Source organism: Hyposmocoma kahamanoa, unplaced genomic scaffold (assembly GCF_003589595.1).
Source record: "Hyposmocoma kahamanoa isolate Upper Pololo Valley unplaced genomic scaffold, ASM358959v1 95, whole genome shotgun sequence".
In the NCBI taxonomy this organism is placed as follows: domain Eukaryota; kingdom Metazoa; phylum Arthropoda; class Insecta; order Lepidoptera; family Cosmopterigidae; genus Hyposmocoma; species Hyposmocoma kahamanoa.
Genome location: NW_020654972.1, coordinates 5,756,242 through 5,782,572, shown reverse-complemented (window position 1 = coordinate 5,782,572; position 26,331 = coordinate 5,756,242). Strand labels below are relative to the sequence as shown.

The window sequence follows — 26,331 nt, the reverse complement described above, 5'->3', positions numbered from 1 at the left end:
GTGGGAACAAGTATGCGAGTACAAAGATTCGTTAGTGATGTGCAAATGAAGCAAAACAGTATTTATTCCACTTACTCCAAAGCCCATAGAACTTGTTGACGTTGTAGTTGTTCCCAAACTCGGTGAACTACCTTTCATAGAATTTTGTTGACTCTTCATAGCATTGTTCTTGACGCTGTCACTGTTGCTTTGAACACTATTCTGACTTAGCCTACTATTCTGTGGATATGCATGGTTTTCTTTCCCCTCTTGGCTACATCTACTAGAGGAGTCAGATTTTTGCAATTGATATGTGTGATCATTTTGATATGTAGTTTCATTTTGACTTAGAGGAGTCGCCAAACTTTTATTCACAACCGACAGTGGCGTTGAATGTACAGTCATATGATTTACGTTTACTGCATTCTGATTCTTAGCATCTTGATTCTCGTTGCTCTTGCTGTTAACTTCGGGTTTTAGTTTTCCGTTCGTGCTTTGTGGGAATTTTGTGTTGTATGGCAGAGTTTGATATTTAGGATCTGACTTGCTGGCAGCGAATTCTGGTAAGAACTCTTGCTCGTTTATTTTCATCTCTTTTCCAGTTTGATTACTGTTAGAGCTACTTGTACTGTTGGGACTGTATTGAGGTTGTTTTGGATAATCAGGGTACTTGTTGATATGATCAAACATTGGCTTTTGGTCGTATGCGTTGCTTATACCCTGTTGAACGTGACTAAAAGAGTTTATATCGGGTTTGTTGTACTGTCCCTGGTACTGCCCATCTTGATGACCCGGTTGCAGGTGCGGATAGCCGTTATACAGGGGATTAATAATTTGCTTCTGTTGCAAATAGTGCGCTTCTTGCGTCAATTGAGTTTGAATGTTTTCGCTTTGAGTCAGCTGCTTTAATGGCACGTTGTTTTGTATTACGTTCTGTTTCATAGCCTGAAAGTTGGAGAAGTTTTTCATTAGTGCGTACATAAGTGTTTTTTCTACCATAGACAAAAGAAAGATAATTTTTTCTGTACACAAATATTTTTATTTATTCAAATATAGTTGGCTTTATTGTATCAAACAGACCACGTTAGTATTGCTTGGTCTTGTATTTGGCAATATAAAGGTACTGACCTGGAAATTGGTATTATGGCTGAGACTCGGTGCATGCGGCACGTGATTGTACGGCTCGACGGCAGCGATATTGCCTCGCGCCGTTTGGTTCTTTGGTTGACTGTTAGCGCCTCCAGCTGGGTAGTTAGGCAGCTGTTGCATCGGCGTCGGGTTGCTGATCCTGAAAATGTTCACACTATTCTTTTTATTGTTTATATTATAATTTAAAAAATAATAAGTAAAAAATAAATGGAGAGGAACATTCTAAACAATTATGTAAGCAGAAAATTCTATACGTTGGCATCTTACCTCTGCGGCTGCGGTTGTGGTTGCCGATGCGCGGCCGCCAGCTGCCGATTCAACGCGCGTTTGCGCACGAGTCGCGCCTGCAGCTCGGAGACGCGCCGATCGATACTGCGCATCTCCTCCTGTCGCGCGCCTAGCGCTGCTCTTTGCGCTGACAGTCTGCCGTTTTGTTGCTCGTTCAGTTTGTTGCGGTACTGTAATGGAATCGTAAAACAGATTTGTTAGACATTTTTTCGCAATACGTACAATATTATCAATTAGGTACCTATAATCAATAGAATCTCAGTAGATCTTTATTAGCAATTATTTGTAAATCATAAAGATTCCGAAAAAGAATTGAAATTGCAGCGAACTGTGGCTAACTGTAATACTAACTTAGCAGCGTTAAAATGAGTTATTGAAAAATAAATACAGAATATACCGACAAAATTAATCAGTAGTGAACCATCAAGAGCTTATTCAAATTACAATTCTGCGGAAAAACTGTACTGCCGAAAGAAATACTAACTCACCGAAAATACATATTTTATTCTTCTTTGAAAACGTTTTTACCACGCTATAGGAACCAGCTTAATTTACATTATAGCTTAGTTTACATTATAGATTTACTTTTTAACTCTTAGTTTTAATGAAAATAACTACTACTATTCGACTTGGGACGGGGCGATGCTACGAGTTTCAAACGAGATGCCATCTTGACAATTTTTTTTATAGAGTAATTTAATTTTCTTACTACGTGATAACTTGTAGCTAAGCTACAAGTTATCACGATAACTTGTAGCTAAGCTACAAGTTATCACGTAGTAAGAAACTACGGCGTTCATGCAAAATTTTGAAAGAACCGAAGAATCGAACAGAAGCAAATATGATCGATATAAATTAATATGTCAGTCAAAGTCTAATCTTCATAATTAGTTTTATAATATACCTACTAAATGAGAAAGTCTTTCTCACGCATTTCCCTAACAACACCAGTCCGCTTAGTATTTAATTATATCATTTAAGAATATTTTTTAAATATATAACTATTATGAATTAAGTTTTTTTGATATGAATTATAAATTTTGATATTTCATGGGAGTTATGTTGTCACCCAAATAGTAATTTCTTCTAAAAGAATAGTTTACCAAGCATCAAAGTTTACGAAATGTCAGCTCGCTTTTAAATTTATAATAGGTAATTTGCGATAAAAATGGCTAACAATAGTTTTCCGTAAATATACATAAATTAAGTTATATCGGGTTCTTAATTTTTCGCGATTGTTACATCTAAGAGATGAAACTATTTTTCCGGATTTAAATCTAAATAAATATAAAATGATTTGTAAAACAGATGTAGAGTAAACTGGTTGATGACTGTACCACGTCAATCAATCGGGACCTGTAGAGGGCCCGAAACGTTGATTTGTTTGAAAAAACAAATATACTCGATTTAAATCCGGAAAAATAGTTTCATTTCCTTTATAAATTAAGTTGGTAGAGTAGTATTTTACAAGATTTTTTGGAACTTGCAGAATTTCATTCGGTTGTTTCCGTATTTTTATTTGCACAAATGTTTTCGGTAGCTTTGTAAATAACACAGTAACATTCGTGTTTGGAATAAGCTCATTTTAAATTTAATTTTTCGAAGCTTTTACTACTACTTGAAAAGATTTCAGTTGCATTTGAATTTGGTAAAGACGGTCGCTTCTTGTAGCCTGCTTCATATCTTATGCCTTTTGTTTCTGTGTACATTAGTATTTAGTGCATAAATGTTATAATTGCACTATACACCCGTGTCCAAAAATCAGTAATACAAAGTAAGCATAAATAAAGATCTTTTTATATATTTTGTTTAATTAAAGATTTTATTTTTACATTCAAGGTAGCAGAAAAAACATGACATGAAATAATTTTCTCGGGACTTTAAAGCTACAAAGCTCGTTTTCAATAGCGGGAATATGCTAAGCTTTTGATGTCCCATGGAATAAAACTTCACTTTCAGGTGCGTAGGTTTTGAAGCGTGTCAGCCAGACCCGGAGAAATTCATTACACGATATACAAACATTACCTTTTAGAAAGAAAATATACTCTCTTACTGTAAAATAAGCTCATAGTCCCGACGTATTTATTAACTAAACTGTTTCCGCGGCCGAACTCGTACCATGCTCGTCTGTCACGCAGAGGTCCCGGGTATTAGTATGTGCGTTATTTTTATTATTAAAGAACACGGAAGAATAATAATAATGTTATATCATTGAAATATCTGTAATCATCGAATGAAACTAACCATTCCGAAATGAAATTGTGCGCATTTTTAGGATCTGTTTTTTATGTGGCGAAGTTTAGTCAATCGCGTTTCGGACGTATTTCATAACACGTTTTAATTAGTATTTGTGTGTGGCCTTAAAGATGTTCCAGCAGATACCTGACGATATGCAGGTCTTGACAACTTGGTTCACAAATTCAGTCAATAGGCACGGCATTCCATGAGGCAGCTACGAAATGCGCGAAGTTCGTATAATACAACTTCAAGTTGATGAAACCTGCAGTTTAGATCGACTGCATGCAATCGACATTAACTGCGGGCAGTTATTGCGCGCCCCTAGTTCAAGAGCTCAGTGTAAAAACTTACGTTTTATTTTTATTTATTTTTAAGTTTTTTGAATCTGTTTCAAAAAGGCCATCTACGAAAAATAAATCAATAGAGAGACGTTTCACCAATTTTGTTATGTTTTACCATTATGTTGCTTGAACCTCATAAATCATTACCTTTGACCGTTACAAAAAAAGTTGTTTTAGACGCAAAAATATAAAAACATATCCTCGTAAGCACAGACCACACTCGTAAGAATGTCAATTAATATTTTTGATTCTCGGACTATTGCTCACATCGGCGCTTGAAGTTGAAGTCTCAACTGCATGCAGTTGAGTTCGACTGCATGCAGTTTATGCTTGAAGTCGTCATCAACTTCACACATTAACTGCAAACATGCAGTCAATCTGTTAGCAGAGTAAGTATCATTCTTGAGTTTTCAATTAAAATGCAACGAATGCAGATGCAGTAGCGTCTGGCGATCCACTGGGAAATTTCATACTTACGGGCCGGTCTTTTTATTTAGATTACTCGTCTAAATGTCGTATTTCATTCGCGTAGGTACAGTCGCCGTTAACATTATCTTAAGGCGAGTTACCGGAGGAGAAGCGGGTAAAACAGTTTTGTTCCATCAAATGGTTTAGATATTAATGGTCTTAGAGAATATAGTCTAAAGAATGTGCTAATAAGACGCACGATAGGATGTACTTTATTTGACCATATAAAATCCTGAATACAGGCTAATATACAATTTTAAAACGAATTATTTAAGGATAAAATATCTAACATAGTTCATAACAGTAGAGCAAAGCAAGAGCTTGTGAAAGTGTCCATCCAGGGTAATACTGCCATCTTACCTATTTCTGCCGCCAAACTGTAATGTCAGCACTATTATATTTCGGTTTTGAAGGGTGGTGAAATTATAGGCACATAGGACTCATCAACTTATGTTTCAGGGTGACGGGCGCAGTGGCAGTGCGCCTCAGAAGTGCGCCTCAGATCTTTGCGATTGAAAGCTCTTAAGTGGCAATGCAACTGTTATAGACAGACGTGTAGTTTCAGGCGCACGACTTGTTTGTCCCGTCACTTAATATTATAATATATAACATAGCCTTTTCCCGCGCCCCGCCCATCGTTTTTCCGCCCCGGCGAAGCTGTCACTCGTAAGCACATTGTGTAAATAAATAAATAATTTTGATCATATTGTTATGTATGTTAGTCTATAAGGTATGTGTTTATGGGTCTTTTCTAACCTAAAAAAAACCCTTTTTATTTGGAGATATTTGTCTTTAACTACTACAGAGAACCTGCTGAATTTTGGTTTTCAACTGAAGGCCTATTAGTTATTAAATTCACATTTATCCCAAAATTTGCAAATTTCCCAACGGTTTAACGACACGTCGCGCTGCCCGTTACCTCGTCTGTAGCCAACGGGCGCGCAGTTAAAACTTTTATCTATTCAGGATAAACTTCACATTACGTACGTAGAATATTATATAGATTTCCTATTTCGGGAATATATCGCACATAATTTGTGGTTGTCTATGTGTGTCCATGGCACCCGCGATACAGCGTTTCCTTAGTGCGGGGCTATGTTGAGTGTGTGCGTTATTATTATTATTAATAATAATAATATTAATATATTTGGCAACTAAGAAATTGTTTAATATATAAAAGATAAGATAAATTTTAATGATCTTTCACGGGATGTGAGTAATTCGTTTATCATAGATTCCGAAAAAATACGCTTTTTGAGTTAATGCACTATTGCATTAACAGTGCTATGTATATCCCCATCGAGTGTCTGTTTATTAAAAGTTTCTGTCACTTATGAAACCCCCGAGAGTTGGTTAGGTACATTCTTTTATTTTTCCCTCGATGACAAAAGTTTTGTCATCAATCTGTATTAGGTAGGAGAAAATTACTTTCAATACAGTATTGTGAGTTGTTTTGTAGTTCCGCAGACAGTATTACGTACAAGGGTTTACTTTATTAGTTGATATACTTCTACCGGTAAATTTAGTATATGGAATCAAGCTACTACTTTCGCGATTTCCGAAAGCTTCCCCAAAGTAAAAGTTATATAGTTTCATGTACTGAATTTACTGCTAAAAGAATTTCAGTTATTAAATGGGTTATGTATCGGTTTACGAAAGTACTTACTAACCGTGAATTATTTCATGTACGTCCTTGCCAAAAATGGATGGATATTGGTTAAGCAATAGAGCATAAAAACGGAACAAACAAAGGATTCAACTTTTTAAATAATTAATTTTAATTATTTTTCGTGACAATTATTACTTTACCTAAGCAAAGTACCTTCAAATGTTATTTTTGTGAATATTATTATTAAATAATAGTAAATCACAAAAAGAAATTGTAGCTTAGTAAAAAAGGAGTGTGGGGTCTCTGACAGTGGAATGATTACCTATACTTATCGAATATCTTAAACAAGAAGTGAGAGTTAAATGTTGCGATATGTTATTTGAAAATTTTTTTTAATAAACTTTGTTTCCGTATGTCCTTATTGAAAATTTGGATTATGAATAAAACCGGAGAAAACAATATTTTTATATTCTAGTTCTTTAAAAATGAAAATACAAGGCGACAGGAATTATGTGTCGAGAAGCGCTGTATTTTTGCTATTATTAATTATTGCGGTTAAAGCCAAAACAACGAACTACTCTACGATTGATCGTAGAAACACCGCTCTCTCCATTTCGCCTTGAGGCAATACTTGAGAACATAACCGTGTCAGTCCGCAAGATTTTCATAGGCAGGTACGTACGTTATGTACTCCGTAACTGGCGCTAAAAAATGGCACCGTCACATTGAAACTTTACAATAATAAATACCTAATGAGTGTAAGTAGGACATGTTACTGCAAGCGAAATTTCGCTCTGAGAGGTACAATTTGTGTGAACGTAACGCAAATTATTAAAATAGTAAATATTAACATAATAACAGTCATGATATGCGAGTCCTTGCATTTCACAAGCCTTGTTTGTATAGTTGGTACAAAATATCATAACACTTGACGGCATCATTTGTATTTTGACCGATTGTCTTTGACGATGCTGATATTCGGCAACTTCAGAGTGCAATGCACGATTTTTAAGTAGCAGTAGAGCTCCTCGCCTCGAAGTACTGCCACCTTACCTATTTATGCCGCCAAGCGGTAATGTGAGCATTACTGCGTTCCGGCTTTGAAGGGTAAGGGTGCTGGTGAAATTACAGGCATGTGGGACTTTTCAACTTATGTCTCAGAGTTATAGACGCAGTGGCAGTGCCCCTCAGATCTTTGCGATTTAAAGCTCTGAGTAACACTGCCAATGTTATGCACAGGCGTGTCACTCGCCAACAGGCGCACGACTTGTTCATCCCATCACTTAGTATCACAAAAAAAAGACTGAACTCAGATTGGCGAATTAGCCAACTTTAACATACCACGTTTTTAGAGCTTATAACATAATCTACCTTTTTTTTTACTTACAAAATCTTTGGTCGTTACCGATCTTGCAATTTATTTACTTTATTACATTATATTTGCTTCTAAAGATATTGCAAGGGTGCAAATGGTATTTATGGACAAATAATTACTTAAGTAGATACAGCCCAAATCACCTTGCAGGCATCAAAGGCTGCAACATCTATATAATCTACTGTAACCTCATTTCGCCCGCTCATAGTATTTCAAATACTCCTTTACAATTAAGACTGCACAATTATGGCATGAACTCCCGTCTCAAATCCGACATAATAAGGTGCTTCCTATTTTTAAAACTAGATTGCGTAAGCATCTTCTATCACAATCCTAGTCTGCAACATGTATATTTATTGGTAAGTATAAGTTTATTTAGGTGTATTTATATATACAAATATATACACTCAGAGCTTTAAATCGCAAAGATTTTAGGGGTACTGCCACTACGCCCGTCATCATCCCTCCGCACACTCTACTAGTTGATAATGTAATGAATAATGGATTTCGCTATACACAGCGGTAGCAATATCCGCTTAGGTGTGAACAGTGGGAATACCGCGTACCCATTCGGATATCGCTACCCACAGCGGCAGCGAATAACACCTACATCTGAACAGGTCTTTACCCTTCAAAACCGGAATGCAGTAATGCTTGTAATATGTAAGGTGGCAGTACTAACCTGGACGAATTCTTCCAAGATAAGTGCAACAATGGAGTATCGACTCCCACGATCGATTGCAGGTTAATATTAATAGTCAGTATTCATACGACATGTATATTTTACCACTATGTGCATGAATGGATTTTTTGGGGCTAAGTGGATAATTCACGTTACAGATAAAACAAACCCGCTAATCGCTATTAAAAGCACCACACTCTAATAAGAAAGGTGTAGGTAATGTAATTAGTGTTCTGTCTTAATGCTTAAGGTTGGGACGGTCTGACTTCCTTACATCGTCATCACACCTTTTTATCGCCTTCACCGGTTCCTGGCTACTAGTATTTAAATTTAAATTTTTAATTGTTCCATAGTAACTGCCTCCGTGGCGGAACGGTTACCATACCGGACTGCCACGCAGAGGTCCAGGTTCAATTCCCGGGCCAGGAGAAATGTTTGTATGGGTTACATTTATTTCTCTCGTGAGTTTGGGTGTAATTTGTGGTTGTCTATGTGTGTGTTTCATGGCACCCGCGACACAGGGTTTCCCTAGTGCGGGGCTATGTTGAGTGTGTGCGTTATTATTATTATTATTATAGTTCTTTTGCCTTGCTTTCTGATTTTGTTTCGTTCCACCGTCATTCCCTGCTCGATCGCGACAGTTAAAATTCAAATGCGTCTGATTTTGATTCCTCTACTAAGTTTATAATCATTACTAATCTAAATCATGTGCCAATTTTAATAGGTTTATAACCACTACAGCCTTTATCATGTACATAGGTACACGTAATCATAGGATTACGTATCTAAATGTCTAATATCCTAAAACCTAAATATCTTAATATCTTAATATCCATCAAATTAGGGAGTTTTGTAATAATATACCTGTTTTTTATATACCTTTTATTGTTACAGTCTTCTTTTGTTACCTTTTCTTCTAATCAACCGACTTCAAATAAATATCTGGACCTGAAGTTTTCTGTTTTACTGCCGTGAACCTGGTCACGGCTTGTTCGGGTTACAAACCTTTCAAGATTACCCTCTAGGCGGAATAGCCTCTCGTTCGCTACATTACGCTAGTTTGCTAGACAGATACCTACATATATACAGCGCCGGTAAAGTTAATATATTTGAGATGATCTAAACACAATCTTCTTGAATCGAAGCCAACTAGTCATCATGTAATTTAACGCTAAGTTTTAGTTGAAAACAGAAGTTTGACTATCTATTACGCTTCTCTATTAGGATTGGTAGAAAGGTTAATTATAAGCTCACTTGAATGACAAAAACTCGTGGTAGTGGCCCGTTTAGCTTTTGCAGATTGTGTTAAAATGTATACAAATGTTTATTTACAAAGAGCAACCCCTAGAGTTTCTTGCTCACTCTTCTCAGGGGAATGAATAAGTAGTAGAACTTCGTTGTTGAGAATCCTTGTAACGATTTTAAGTGTAATATGGTTATTTAAGTTTGTTCAGTAGTTTATTTGCTCATTGAAGATGAATTTAAAATATGTATTTAGGCTTTTAATTTTGTATTTTGGTAAACGATAGCGTATCGTCGCCTTTGAAGAACCAGGAGGGGTCTTATAGAGCACGCTGGATTGAGAAATCATTTTGTGTATTTGGTCTTCTTATAGTAAGTAAGAGTTGAATTTCGTTGAAATAAAGTTGTGCCATTGTACCTACGTTATTAAGGTATCCGTGTGTGCGTTATTAGGTAAATATATAGCAGTAACGCTCGAGGTCGCTAGCTTGTGAAAGGATTCGTCCCGGGAAGTACTGCCACCTTACCTATTTCCGGTTTTGAAGGGTAATATGCTGGTGAAATTACAGACATATGGGACTTGTCAACTTGCGTCTAAGAGTGACAGGCGCAGTGGCAGTGCCCCTCAGGTTTTTGCGATTTAAAGCTCGGAGTGGCACTGCAACTGTTATGGACAGGCGTGTAGCTTACCATCAGGCGTACGGCTTGTTCGTCCCTTCACTTAATATTATATACAAAAAATATATAAATTGTGTATTTATCAGAAATTTTGACATGTGCTCAGTTAGATGTAAGGTTATCAGGAGTCATTGCGCAGGTACTATCGAAAATTGTAATCCCGACTTATCTAACCACGACCCCCATTCTCGAGCGAAATCACTTCCATGTGAACGAGTTTTTCCAAATCACTGATTCCAGCTCACCATTATAAGAACGATTTGTATTTTTTCCGATTCATGTGTGCTTGAAAGAAAATATGCGAATCGGCCGTTTTTTGTCTTATATGCTATAGCCAGCATATTTTTTTGGCTTGGCGGACCCGTAAAATCATTGCTTGCGTTCCATAAGGAATACTCTTGATTATATTGACGCTTAGAAGCGTCAAATTGAGTTCAATAGACATAGAACAATAATTCCTCCTTCTTAATCATTTCTTAATAGTTTCGTTTATCAACAATTTTAACATGATAAAACACAATTCCATCATTTCCATTGTCCATTTCATTACCTGCTTCACAAACTCTTGAAATCAGTATTTAATAAAGCTCAAAATAATTTCATTTTACTGTATAAATAAACTTCGTTTTTGATTTTGTATTTCAGCTATTTTAGATGATAAATTCCTTTGTCCTTTTGGAATAACCATCTAATGACATCGCTGTCATCCAAGAAGTTTAATCTCGAAGGTGTTCCAGTCAGATTGCCAACGTAAATTCTGCTACTAGCGAATTAGGTTATCCGAACGCGGATTATTAATCTAGAACAACGATGGGACTCCAGGAGCCAATAAACTGTGTACAGGAGCCGTGAACGACCTATTCCCCTCTATTTCGGATTGTTCTGTCGCCTGATTGCACGGTGAACTTTTGGGAGGCATTGTTTCTTTGTATCTTTATATGAGTCTCATGGGTGGAAGCTCTATTGCTTGTTCCGTTTCCTGATTGAGTTTTGAAGTGCCTTTATCCCAAATAATCACTATAATTCTTCTGGTAAACCAAATAATGTAAAGTCACTTACATTGTTTTGATATAATAGCGCCCGTAATATATCATATTATGATTTCTCTTTCTTACTAAGTGACGAGACGAACAAGTCTTGCGCTTACAACCAATGTAAGCGACACGCCTGTCCATAATCCGTTGCAGTGCCACTGGGAGCTTTAAATAGTAAAGGTATGAGGTGAACTGCCACTGCGTCCGTTAGCTTGAGACATAAATTAACAAGTCCCATGTGCCTGTAATTTCACCAGCACCCAGAACTAGGTAGGGTGGAAGTACTTCCCTGGACGAACACTTTCACAGCGAATTCTACTGTTACTAAGTCTAATCGGCCAAATGTCTAGGCCTAACCTTCGACTTTAGACACAAATCTATTTGAATAAGACATTGATAACAAAAATACGCTTATAATAAAACCGTAAGTTAAGAATTGTATTGACTTTAGTACTATTGAGAACTCTCGGATTGCGCAAACGTCTCATTCACACTGTAATAAATTAACATGCAATTTGCGATAGATATACTATTTCAGCAGAGAATAAAGAAGTAAAGAGAGTGAACACTCACCGCCCCCCTAGCTTTAGATACCGCACCACGTCCCGCACATTGACGGTCACATTGACAGAACAACAACAAGGCTGTCGGAGAGCCGTTTTCGCGCTAAGATGGCTTTGATATTTGAATATAGTTTTCATTTAATCATTACGGAACTTGTACGTTAATATATAACATCATTGTACTATTCGTAATGATTGTGCTGTGTTCGGCTGTTTATCATCATCTAAATAGGATAAAGAGAGGAGTTTCTTTCGTTTTCTGAAAGAAGAAACGAAGTAAGTAAAAAAACTTATTTATGAGACTCATTCAGTTATCGTTTTCTTCATTTATTTAGTGCAGAGTAATATATAATACAGATTTATTATATCATATATAATGAGACGCCATAACTTCGTGAGCTAATAGACAAGGGTTCTCGAATTTTCAATTTATATTGCTGATAAATAGGTGATGATAAACTTGGACACGCAATATCAACTTGGTTACCTTATTCAAAAGTACCTGTCTAAAATATAACATTTTAAGTGCTTTTAATATATTTTTTAAATAAATCTTCAATATTATTCTAGTTAGTGAATTAATGAAAAATATAATAATACCTAATGAATATGTGTAATTATTAGGATTGTATTAATAGAAATAGATAACAGATTCGTGTTAGAATTTTCGCTATGTTGCCGCTCTGATCACGTGATGTAATAGTACGAGAAGTGATGGATAACCCTCCACTTCATGCACATATTTGCGCGTGTGCAGATAGCGCTTGCTGTATGTAGTTTAGTAGGTAAATAACTTTCGACCGTTGTATGGAGTGTCTGAGGTGTGTCTTCAGTCTAAAAACATTAATCAAATTAAAACTAACAGAACCATCAACGCCCACTGTACTTGTTTTAATCTATATAATTTATATTTATTAGGTTGTGCGATCTGTTCGCTCGCGCGCCACTTATATTAACATGTATTTAATTCACAGATATAGAGAAAAATTTAATTTTTAAGTTTGCGAACAGCACGCGCGCAGTGCACATTCAGCGCGTCGCGGCGCATTCACCAGATCTGTACGCACCCCAAGATATTTTTCTATGTTGTAACAGGAAGTTTTGTAATAGCTGATACCACTTCCGAACTCTGTCGAGATTGGGACGGGATTGGGATTCTAATTTGAATTCTAAATCTGGCAAACTTATTTTACACTCTCTGAATAATCAATCGTATGTGAAGGGTTTTAGGAGACTTAAAAAGCGTAAAGGTTATTTTTTATGAAAATATAATGGAAAACTTTGAAACTTCCGCGAATGTTCTTAGCAACTTTTCTTTTATCAACTTTTGGTGTAAATTTTTAGATGTGTATACGTCTAAAAATGCACTATTAAATATATATATGTACATATACCGTCCCGGTATATGTACATATATGTACATATACCGTCGTAAAACTGAAAAAAATAACTACAAATTCTATTTAGAACTACAATTTTAGTCATAATCAATTTGTTATCTTTGGTTAAGTTATAATCAATGTCCTACCATTATGGCGATAATAAGGTGTTCTGAATGAGAAGATGTCTACATATCTATATATATAAGGAGTGACATGGTTAAACCCACCAAATATTAATATATTACTTTTTTCCACAACATCTGCATTCGTTAAAACAGACTGCTTATTAATTTTACATGGCGCCACTGGCGCTCACTTTAAAATTCAACTTCAGCTTCCGTGGTGAATAGTTTTATCCTTACGAATTCTAAATTAAATCGTATTGGTAAATTAAATTTTAAAGCATCGTATGTCAAAAACAACTTTGAAATGTTATCCTCAGCCAATTTTCTTAGAAAATCTTGATATTTTACTTTAATGGACGTACATTAAATTAAATTTTAGAGCATGGTTGTCAAAATCAACTTGAAAATATTTTAAATAGAACATAAACATTTATTTCATTATATTACAATTTAAAAATAATGTCACCGGATAATAATTACAATATTCACTATTTTTCTTCTTCTTCCTGTCCTTATCCCACGCTAGGTGGGGTCGGCATAACATGTACTTTTCGTCCACTCTCCCTTATTAGCCGTCATTTCCATACTCAAACCTTTCTTATCCATGTCATCTTTCACACAATCCATCCATCTTTTCTTTGGTTTTTCTTTGTCTTTATATTCCTCTCCCTTTATGATCTTCACTATTATGAACATAATTTTTTTTATATCTACAATCAGTCGCCAGACTTATAACTGAGTGCGAATTTTAGCGTTTGAGAACGAGGAAGCCACCGCTTCAGCGTCTCTTAGTCACGAACATTCGTTTTAGTCTCCTAATGTTGCCACCATCAACTAGTGCTCTAGCGACAGGATTCGTATGAGTATTGAGGCGATTCCTATGTTTACGTATTACAGTCTGTATACGTCTATACTACTCATCTCTTCGACAATCATTAGAATCCCCAGGTATTCGTGGATTTTACTAGTCCTGGCAACACTGACCGTTTGAAGGATTATACAACAACAATAATTTATTTTTCTCCAACATGATCGGAAAGGTTTGCATTATTTTCAAAAAACGAACACGGAAAGTTAGTTATTTACGGACCGTGTGAGTTATTCCAGGCCAAGGCCTGCAAAGTACGTAGAAAAATCCATTATTATCCAGTATTCTAAACTTTTAAATCTATTTACTAACAATGAACCATGTAAATGGGCAAAAGAAAAACTCATACAACGAACTACCAAGTGTTCGTAATTGCGAAAATCAAAAATACCCACCTGTACCGCTTAGATTTTTTTAAGATCAGTACAGAGTGCTAAAAAAACCGACCTCAAAAGTCATTCATCCCCTAGTTTGCCACCCTTAGAGGTGGAATATTTTCTTGGAATTTAAATGGAACCATTACTACTAAACTACTACTATCAAAATCGGTTCATAAACTCCGGTTACGTAATATATAAAATATACAAAAAAAATACAGTCGAATTGATAACCACCTCCTTTTTTTGAGTAAAATTAATTAAAATACTTTTCAAATTTTTTTGAATTTTCGCCGCGAAAATCAGTTCTCGTGAAAAGAGCAATTACGAAATAAACATTCAACCACATCATCAGCAATTCAGCTGACTCCTATAAATGTGCCTGTAAAAACAGTAACGTTATCTTTAAGCCATTATTCTAACATGTCAAATGTTACTTTTAACTTTAATATTTTTTATTTTTTTTCTATGATGCGTCTCCCTCTGGCATTTTAGAGGAAAACACTATGTAAGCCTTAGTGGGAACGGGGATTGCTTGACTCGTATACGTAACTCGTGCTAGTTCGGCAATCTCTAATTCTCGGCCTCTGCAATAATGTACTATATAAGTAAGTAACAATATGCCTCAAAGACGAAATCGTCACACTAATGTAGATACCTATAATGTAAAAACTTCTGAAAGGTCACCAAGCTTCCGTTTTACTTTGTTATCTGATGGATAAACATCTGCTTATTTTTCAAACCTATTTCAATATTTGTTTAGGTTAAGTGGTTTAAGGAAGTTACTTATGTACTGTTCTTATTTGAGTAGGTCGAATTACTTAGATCCGTGTTTTATCCAGTTGGAAAGACGCATAATGCGAATAAAGCTTCATATTTCACATTGTCTTTTGATTTTTTCGAGTATGACTTATTTCACAGTAATAGTTTCGGACAGTTGTCGGACACAGAACGGGAGTAAACACCCAGGTCTTCAAGTTTACGTCGTTTTTACATCTTTACCGTTAAACCAGTTAAACTTAACTATTGTAATAATAATAAAGTTCCAGATAACCACACTAACTCGCAAACTATTTAGACATTTGGAAAATATCGTTTCCTGAATGCTACCTGGGTCTTTCTCATCTAACACTCACAGTGGTAACCGTTGGGCCACCGTGATAGTCAAAATTATTTTTAACCGATTTCAAAAAAGGAGACAGTTCATAATTCGACTGTATTTTTTGTGTGTATGTTACGCGGTGTATTTTGTGGACCGGTTTTGATGATTCTTTTTTATTGGAAAAAAAGTACCCCAGTATTGGTCCCAATAAAATTTGAAGAAAATATTCCACCTCTAGGGGTGGCAAACTAGGCAATGAATCCGGTTTCGTGCACTTTCCGGTAACCGATTTCAATAAAACTTGGCAGATAGATGTAACTTCACGTTTGAGGTTACTTTTCTTTGTAAAAAAGTTATTTACCTTATTTTGCTGTTTGATTTAAAATGCTTTTAATCAAGAGAACGCTCAACTTACACTAAGAGTCGTATTCCAGAACTCTACTCAATGTTCAAGTCAGGACTTGAGTATGATTTAAAGCACTAGAAATCATACTCAAATCCTTGCCATTACGGTCGTATAGCCAGTGCTTAAAATCAAACTCAAGTCCTGATTTGAGCATTGAATAGACTTCTGGAATACGACCCTAAGATTTAAATTCAACACAATGTCAACTACGATAAGAACGGTTTAAAGAGTAAAAATACGTGCAATTTATTAACAATATGTTCAAGTAGATACATATAGGTACATATTATATAAAAGAAAACAAAAAATATTGTTGTTTTATCTCAAAATAAAATGTAGATTTCTTAAATATTCTTATGTTATTATACTTCAAAAGTCTGTGGCATTACTTCCTTTTGCCAAGTTTTATTGATATTGGTTAGCGGAAATTGGGTCAAATCCAATAAATCGAATTCATTCCCTAATTAGCCGCCCTTAGAGGTGGAATATTTTCTTCAAATTTGAATGGCACTACTAATGAAGTACGCCCTTTCCAACAAAAAAATCATCCAAATATCATCCAAATCGGTTCATGAATATCGGAGTAATCGCGCATACACACAAAAAAACAAATGCAATTGAATGTTAACGTCGAATATCCAGGGTCTCAATTTCCTCCTTTTTTGAAATTGGTTAAAAAGTAAACCTTAAGCATTGAAAGTAAATTTTTTGACTTTCTACAATATATGTTATAATACATGTTAAAGATGAAGTAGGCACTCTTCAGAAAATAAAATAACGTGATTTCCTTTGTACATACTGACCTTTTCCCTGCGCCTTATTTTCAAAGGATCATTAATATTTCCGTTCACATTCTCACTTAAGTTTTCTATTCACTTCAATGTTTCTGTTTCAATTTTCACCGGATATTGAAATTTCAAAATATTGGATTATTCGAATTCATTTGACTTCCGCCAATAAACATTTCAATTGTAAATACCAATACCAATTAGTTTATTTGTTTATAATCTACACACGTTCTACAAATTTTGTAGTAAGGTCACTGTGTCACTAATGTGAAGCAATAGGCCGCTTGAATGTCGCGACTCTAACTAAAGTGTCAAATTGGGCTTTGAATCAAAGCGTTGGCATTAAGCACACATGCGAAATTAGTCCCGTGACGAATCTGAATATATCAATTCAAGGGACTCAATTAATCAGGGTATATGACATTGTGATTTTGGCACGAGATATTGAAGAGTATGCGAATTAGGCATATTAGTGTATCATAAGCATATATCACAGAAGAAGGTTTATAGATGACAGATTAAATATCCCCTTTTAACGAAGATATGCTATATCAATAGTGTATTAATACCAAAAATTTTAAAATATATATAAAAATATATAAAAAAAATATAAATTAAAATATATATATATTTTAAATATCATTGAAAAACGAATTACTCAACTCCCTTGAAAGAGAAAAAAAAATGTATAGGTTAAAGTTTCTTACAGACATCTGAACAATTTCCTACTAACCAAATATATTTAAAAATAAAAGGGACAAAATAATTTCACATTTCCGAATGAGAAAAGTCTGTTTTGTCCAAAAGTAGATCATAATAAGTTTGAGTAGATATTTTAATTTTTTAATCTTAATTATTAAGTAATTGTTTCTCACAATATTCTAATGACAGTTGTATTGACATGTTGAATTTCAAATTTTACGTTCAGCAATTTTATAACCTTGAATTTCATATATTTTGAGTTAAAACACTGTTGTACTAGCAGTGCATAAATATTATCAAAATTTGTGGTCTGTAAAAACCCAAAACACCATTTGAATTTGATAAAAAAAAACACGCATTTTCTACCAATGATGCAAAAGACGTCCTGTCTGCCAAGAACGCAAGAGTGCTCGAACAGAGCTCTAAAGATAAACGAGGATAGGTTGGAATTTAAATTCACCGAACTTCTGATCCTGGAACCTTAGTAACAATGGTGGGTGTGCTGTGCTGTCTGCTGCAGCCATTATTTTCTATCTTTTATTTTTTGGCTAACCTGTGAATTGTGTGAAATTAATTATTTTTATTTTATTTTTTCTGACGTGCTTTTTCATTTCCATTGTTTTTATTATGAGCCAGATAAGGCACCAATTGCCTAGTCTCAAACTAGGTGACTCCCTGTACTATAAATTCACTCTGGGATACTTCCCAGAAAACCCAAACCACAAAAAGAACTAATTTAGAAAATTCAATTTTCCAAATTTGGTCCTATCGGGATTCGAACCAAGAACTTCCGCATCCAGTGCTTACAGTGTAAACCGTTAGGCAACCGAGATAGATGTAAAATTTGAGACGTCAATAATTCGCTCTTCTATTGTATAGTTAGTTATACGTAAGTAAACGGGCCGTACAGCGGTCAATCATGAAATAATATTATTATTGCATAAAAAGCCAGCAAACCCTTTGTTTCAAGATGTTTGTTGAAGATCAAGAGGCTTGTTAAAAGGTTTCCTTATCCGAGTTCCGTTTTGTATTGTTTCTTTGACAATATCTTCAGACGAGTCGTAAGAGTTTCGTGTCGTCTGCGTCTTTTAGGTTCCCTATTCTTAAACTTCGCAAGCGCTCGCTTTGATATTCAACTTAATAGTTTGTTAAATGTTGCAATCTAAAGGTATTGTCGACAACCAAATATACGACTTCGGTGGCCATTAGTTTGCACTATGGGTGCTGGATAAGATCTCAAGTTCGATTCCCAGTAGAACCAATTCGGGAAATTAACTTTTTAGATTGGTTCTGATGTGGGTGTTCTAGTGTGCATCGGAGTACCTATATTGCCACTCATGTGGTACTCATATTAATTCCCTAGTTTAAGAGTAGGTCATTGCTGTGGTTGTGTGGCATATTATTATTATTATTTGACAATAATTATATATATTATTATTATTATTTGACAATAATAATAATATGCCACATTTAAAGGTGGGTCCACATTTGTGGCATCCCAACGCACCGAGACCGTAACAGACACGCGTGGCAAAAACATAAGTGCGAACGGTTTTTGTTACGCGAAAAAATGACACGATCTAAGGGTACACAGCGATCCACGACGCGGGCCCCTGAGATGGCACGTACATTTTGTCGTATCCATACATTATGGCGTGACAAGAACGCCGCGTAACATTTGTAACGAGTGTGGACGGTGATTTTGTGTGATGTCACTTGCCACGACCCGATGCGTCGGAAAGCGGTTTCAAAGGGTGTCACGTTAAAGACGTCACAATTTTGTACTACAATACGAATCGGCTCGACATGTGTATTATATTTTTCGAAAAATCCTACGAAAAGCAATCTTGCGTGTCTGTGGCTAGCAATGGGTGAAAAACATTCATAATTATAGAATGTACAAAGAAACATAAACGGTAAATTCACAATAACATCGACATTTAATGTAGCAGTAGAGTTGCTTGTGAAAGAGTTCGTCCAGGGAAGTACTGCCACCTTACCTATTTCTGCCGCCAAGCAGTAATATGAGCATTACTGCGTTCCGGTTTTGAAGGTCAAGAGTGCTGGTGAAATTACATGCGCATGGGATTTGTCACCCATCGTCCCGTCACTTAATGTTTAAAAAAAATATTTGCGTAGCATGTACCGTGACGTCACGGAATCTCGGTGTGTTAAAAGGTATCAAATGTGAACCCACCTTAAGAACTTCATTTATTTTGTCATTCATTTCTGATGACGTTTGGTGACTATTAATGAATAAAAATAATTTGTCAGACAGTCACACCACATAATTCGTCTCAATTATTTAGGGATTACCTGTACTATAAGTACCAACGTTAACTCCAAGGGCTCTACCCGGAACACCCATGTCAGAGTCGAACCTACCTTACCTAAGAACGAGCCCGGAAGCTCTTCAGTTGTGCCCACAACCGTTAAACCATCGCGGTCGTCAAGATGAAAGTAAGTCGGTTGCATAGGCAGGTTTAACTGTGAGCAAATTGGTTACAGAAATATCAATTTTCCGCACCACAAAATTTCTGACGATCGTTTAATCTTTTACTTCAAAGTCAAATCTTGATTAAATAGATAATCGCATGATTGGTGTGTTAGCTTACTATAACTACAGACTGTGGTTACTGCGAATATCTATAGCTCACTACGTACAACCCCGCTTATTACTAATATTTTTAGCTCTCTATGTACAGACAGCGCTAATTTCGAATATCTTTAATTCAATATAGCTACACACCGCGCTTATTACGAATGTCTTTTGCTCTTATACCTACAGATCGCGCTTATTGCGAATATTTGGTACAAGTATATTTATTATCACTGAAAACAATTCAATGAAGATATATAACTGTATAACGAACCGATACAAAAGACTGTTTCAACAAAGCTAATGCGAGTGAAATGATTGAACAAAGTGAATCCGTTCAGCGAATGAAGAAACATTATTAATTTTAAATGCAATAAAGTTACTTAATTAAATTCCTAACGAGGACTTGATTGATTGACGCACGTGTAACAAAGCTTAAGTAGATTGTGATATCAAACGATTTTATTATAACATACGGAAATATTTCTGAATTGGCGAATGATGGTAAAAACCCAAAAGAGACTAAGTTACTTCCCACTGTATACTTAAATAAGAAGAGTAAAAGACGGGAATTAATATATAATATAATAGTATATATCTCATTATTTATCGTAACAGAGCACAGAAGATCTGTGTTTTCACAACCAATACTAGTGCATTACTTTCCTGAACGATAAGAGCGCGTTCCCATTATGTCCTATGTTTATTTTATAGTTGAACGACTGTCGTGTCTAGCCTGTTCTCACTAGATCGTGACGACAATTTATCGGTTCACGGCAGCCGCCTTGTCAACTCGTTTGCACGACAGAATCATTTCAAGCTGCGAACATCTGTCGTGACGTTTTATTTATCGTCAGACGGCTGTCGTTCTAGCTCTTGCCATTGTCACGACGGTCTGTCGTCGTAACGATAAAAAAGTCGTGAACGACAGTTAATCGTGTTTTACTATATGTAAACAACTTTAATTATAATATACAAGCCAACACTTTAAACTGCACGACTATCTGTCGTCACGACATAATGAAAATGCGCCTTAACGTACAGCTAAAGTAGCAAAAGGTTTGCTACAACAATACCTAAATAATATTATTATTTATTTATTTATTTATTTATTTATTTATTTATTTCTTCTTACAAAGGTGATCCTTATTTATACACAACATAATGAATTTAGACTTAATAAAAGAATCTAATTAAGATACCTTTGTAAGAGGCTGGAGTCTATACTAGGAATTAACCTGTGTGACAGAACTCCAGGCTCTCACCCGACTGAAAACTACAGGTTTCATTTAATAGTTATAGTGTAACATGATATGTTGATCATTTATAATTATACTGAGGGAAAAAACAGTTAAAAATTAAAAAACAATAATAATAAAAGAAATAAAAGAATATTTTTAACGAGACTAATAACCAAGAAGACTGGGTATGATTAAATGTGTGATGATGTGCTAGTGCGTCCTGGCGTTGGCGTGCTTGTGTGCGTGTGTGTGTGTGTGTGAGTATGTGTGTGTTTGTGTGTGTGTGTGTGTGTGTGTGTACGTGTTTCAGCAGCAATTTTTGTATAATCGAGATCAAACAGTTTGTAATAAGTTTTCTGTGGATTGATAATTTAGATTTAATAACCAGTTTGTGATTTTATTCCTACATTCTATTCTTGTTACTGAGTAAAAAGCTAGAATGTTATTGAGTTTGTTATATAAGTAGTTCCCTAGGAAACAGAAAAATTTTCCTGCAAGTTTGGTCCTGTAAATTACTGAAGGGCAGACCGTGTGTTTCCTTCTTCTGTTGCTGTTTGTAGGATCAAATTTCAATTGGGAGTGTTTGAGCAGAATCGTGTGTAAAATAAACAATTGACGTACCGTTAAGACTTTACAACGTTGGTATAGCTCAGTAGTAGGATACAACCGTGGAAGGAAGAGACTCACTTTCAGAATTAGCCTCTGGGCTCTCTCAAGTGGAAGTAATGTTGAAGCTGATGCTCCACCCCATATTGTGATGCAGTATGTCAAAATTGATTGGCAAAGTGCCAGATAAACCATCCTGACAATCTTGGGATCACTCACATGTCTTAAGTTTCTAAAAATATATGTATTACTATTTATATTATCTCTAACTTATTATGACTGCCTCTGTGCCCGGACGGTTAACATGTTGGACTGCCACGCAGAGGTCCCCGGTTCGATTCCCGGATCAGGAGAAATATTAGTATGGCCTATTATTATTATTATTATTATAACGCGCACACTCAACATAGCCCCGCACAAGAGGAACCCTGTGCCGCGGATGCCATGGACACACACATAAACAACCACAAATTACACCCAAGCTCACGAGAGAAATAAATGTAGGCCATACAAATATTTCTCCCGGCCCGGGAATCGTACCTGGAACCTCTGCGTGGCAATCCGGCATAGTAACCGTTCGGCCACGGAGACAGTTATTATTTACATGGTGTATGTATATATTTATCAACATGAAATGTATATGTATTCGTTAGTATTCGATATGGTACTCTCGTAAGTTTTTATCATAAAGTTGCCAGAAAGAAAATTTGCTACTTAGGAATAACGTTGCATGTTGTGTAAAAGTCTATTCCGTTATACTTCAATTACTGTTATTATAATTTTAACGTTCATCATGAACCCATTTATATGTCCCACTGTTGGGCATGGCTCCTCCCAGGCGAGGGTTTTAAGCCTTAGTCCGCAACTCTGCCCTAATGCGAGTTGGGGCCTTCACACGTTTAACGAGTGTTGCAAACCTTCTTCGACGTGCAGCTTTCATTACGATGTATTGCTTCGCCGAAAAGTTCGCACATAATTTCCGAGAAACTCAAAAGAGTGACCCCGACTTCGAGACCACGGCCTCTACTTGAGAGTCGGTAAGTGAAACCATTGGGCTACCACGGCTTGTTTTAATGTGCAATAAAGATTATATTACATATTTCTGTTTTTACTTCTCTTTGGTAGATCTATACATAGTAATATTTAATTTACTCGAAACCTCTTACAATATCAAGTAATTTTTTTTTTTTTGTAAAGTTCAGAAGGAAAAAATTCACACAACACATTTTCACAACACATTTTTGATTTCGATTGTTGGAGCGCCTTTAAATTAGGCGCTTACAAAAGCATTAGGCGATTATCACACTGCACCGTACCCGCGACGGAGCGCGCGACGCTGAATCACGCGTGCGGTGGCGGAGACGCAGATCTGCGTCAACGCGCGGTTCAATCTGCGCGGGGGCAGCGGTCTAGCGGCACCGCGTCACTTAAAGTACTCGCTTAGCAGTTGATAGCCGTAGTGATTGCATATGTAGTCGAGATCCTTCTTTGTCAAGAATGGTTAATAATACAAAACTCATTCAGAATGCTGCAGTTATACTGTCTATTTGGTTTTTGTTTACTCAAATAAAAAGACACCGCAGATATTGGACACACCCTTTTTACGAACCAGATCGATAAATGGATTTCAACTTCAACGGAGAAGCGTTGTCAGTGTGTTCGACGACGCAGTTCCGCGCTTGGTCGCGGGGCGCGGTGCAGTGTGATAATCGCCTTACAGTGGCGCCAGTGTTGCGTTGCAGCCACGCCACTACTAACTTTCATACAATATTTAGAAGCGCAGTTGCAGCGCCACTGTCGTGATACGGGCGCGTCACTATTGCAGTCACAATTAGTGAACTAATTATAACTTTATTACCTCAAAAGTTTGCTTAGTATAGTATATTTACTGGAATTACATCTATTTACCAAATTTTATTGAAATCCATTAACGGAGAGTGTGTCAAACCGGATTCATTCCCTAGTACACCCGTACCCTATGTGTTTAAATTTAGAAATTACTGTAGAATTGAGGACCTCCTCCTTTTTTTTAAATGACGTTTAAAATTACTGAAGCGCCACTACAGGCGTCTAATTGGAAGGTACCCTAAATAATGAAAAAAAAAGTTGTTTTGATTAGAAGTATATTTGTCAAGGTAATCGAAAAATGTTTATATTTGTGTGAAACATTTAAAAAACGTCAGGTTAATTAAGAATAATCCCCACAATAATAACTGCAGTAATAAACAAAATTCTCTTAATTGCACGTATCGAAGAATAGCCCCCAGCAAAAGCGTCAAGTCCATCCGATCCTCATGCCCGCAACCTACTTGGCATGGTTCCCTGCTAATATTGCTCTGTACGTGTCGCTCGACATCGGATCAATGAGATTACTGTTGTTATTGGTTCTATATGTTTTATTGAGCTATATTTATACAGCTCTCTGTTTGACCTCTGTATCTCTTATGATAATACTTATTACTCTAACAACTATACGGTTTTTTGAGCTTTTGAAATTTAAAAAACATAACAAATATTACTTTTCGAGTTCTTAGGTTTTCGCGATTGTTACATATAGGAAGTGAAATTATTTTTCCGGATTTAAATCGTGTATATTTGTTTTTTCAAACAAACCAACGTTTCGGGCCCTTCACAAGTCCCATGGTCACGGTGTTCACGATGTAAAAGGCCCAAAACGTTAGTTTGTTTGAAAAAACAAATATACGCGATTTAAATTGGGAAAAATAGTTTCAAATATTACTTTTGTCAATACTAATCATCATTAGGTATACCTACTATGTATTTGTTTATTAAATTGGTCTTGAATGTTCACTTTTTTGTAAAACCTAAGTGACGGAATAAACAGATCGTGCGTCTGATGGTAAGCAACACGCCTGTCCATAACAGTTACAGTACCATTCAGAGTTGTAAGTCACAAAGACCTGTGGGGCACTGCCACTGCTCCCGACATCCTGAGACATAAGTTGACAAGTCCCATGTGCCTGTAAATTCACCAGCACCCTTACCCTTCTTCCGGAACGCAGTAATGCTCACACTATTGCTTGGCGGCAGAAATAGGTAAGGTAACAGTAGTTTCCTGGACGAGCTCTTTCGCTACGAGCTCTACTGCAACTAAATTATGACTTTTTCGAGTACATTATTTTGTATCGGGAGTTTAACACTGAAAATGTAACAATCTGAAATGAACTCTGGAAGTATGTTTCGCCTGGGCTTACTCGTTAATCGTTAACACCTTCACATTCATACAATCCGCTATAAGGGACTAGGAGTTATGTATACGTATTGTAAATGTTAATTTATGAACGTTGTATTGGTACGAACGAGCCTCACTTAATTCTATAGTTAAACAGTTTGTAGAGTTTTGTTCGGCTATCTTTTAGGAAAATTGTACTTTTTTAACCGATTTCAAAAAAAGGAGGTTTTCAATTTGACTGTTTTTTTTGTGTATGTTACGATTACTCCCATATTTGTGAACTGATTTCGATGATTCTTTTTTTGTTGGAAAGGGGGTACCTCAGTTGTCCCATTCAAATTTAATGAAAATATACCACATCTTATAGTGCCAAATTAGGGGATGAAACGGATTTATTATAATTGCCTTCGTGACCGAACGGTTACCATGGACTGTTACGTAGAGGTCCCGGATTCGATGCCCGAACCGGGAGAAATATTCGAAGGAAAGAAATATTGTTTATTGCACTTTAATAATATTTCTTTAATACAATAAATAATTACAATGGCAACACAGAACAGTCATGTAAGTATTACAAAGTAAGCCAGTGAACAACAGGTGGCCTTATTGCTAAGTAACGCGATCTGGGTGTAATACTAGATTATAAGCTTTTGTATACATCGCATTTCGACTTCATTGCTCAGAAATCTTACAGAATGCTAGGATTTCTTCATAGAAGTGCTAAATCTTTTCGAAGAATTGAATCTTTAAAAAAGTTGTATTTTGCTTATGTCAGGAGCGTGATGGAGTACGCAGCCCCTATATGGTCTCCGTCTTATGTGACTCATATAGCCCAGTTAGAGTCCGTGCAGCGTTGTTTCACACGTAGATTGCACTACCGCCTCAAAAGGGAAGATGGTTACTTCGACAGACTTAACTTCTATCAGCTAGATTCTCTCGAAGTTAGACGTCTGTTGTCTGACATGAAGTTTCTATATGACGTGGTTAACTCCGTATTGGATTGTCCTGAATTAACGGCTTGCATTGGTCTGTGTGCCTGTCCAAAACGCACGAGGCATATGCACTCCTTGTGTACGACCTTAGCCCGTTCGAATTACGCAAAACACTCTGTTTTGCAAAGAATAGTGCGCACTTATGAGGATAGATTTAGAGACGTGGACATCTTCCATTTAAACCGCACTCAATTTCTAAACATATTGAAGGATCACCCCCAGTTTAGAAGGCAATAATTATCAAACAAACAGAGCACACACACACACACACACACACACACACACACACAAACACACACACACA

The 26,331-nt window shown here is 36.1% G+C and overlaps 1 protein-coding gene across 7 annotated transcripts in view; it reads right to left on the bottom strand.

Annotated features, from left to right (window-relative positions):
* LOC113238285 (apoptosis-stimulating of p53 protein 1) overlaps nt 1–26,331 on the bottom strand; it is a 468,812-nt gene that overhangs the window by 7,839 nt on the left and 434,642 nt on the right. For 6 of the 7 annotated variants that reach the window (XM_026475122.1, XM_026475123.1, XM_026475120.1 and 3 more), the window contains 3 exons: nt 1,396–1,586; nt 1,108–1,282; nt 76–924 (listed from right to left, as the gene is read on the bottom strand). In XM_026475122.1, coding sequence (XP_026330907.1) covers nt 76–924; nt 1,108–1,282; nt 1,396–1,586 — 1,215 coding nt within the window. The remainder of the gene's footprint in view (nt 1–75; nt 925–1,107; nt 1,283–1,395; nt 1,587–26,331) is intronic. The other variant, XM_026475118.1, reaches the window with a different exon arrangement.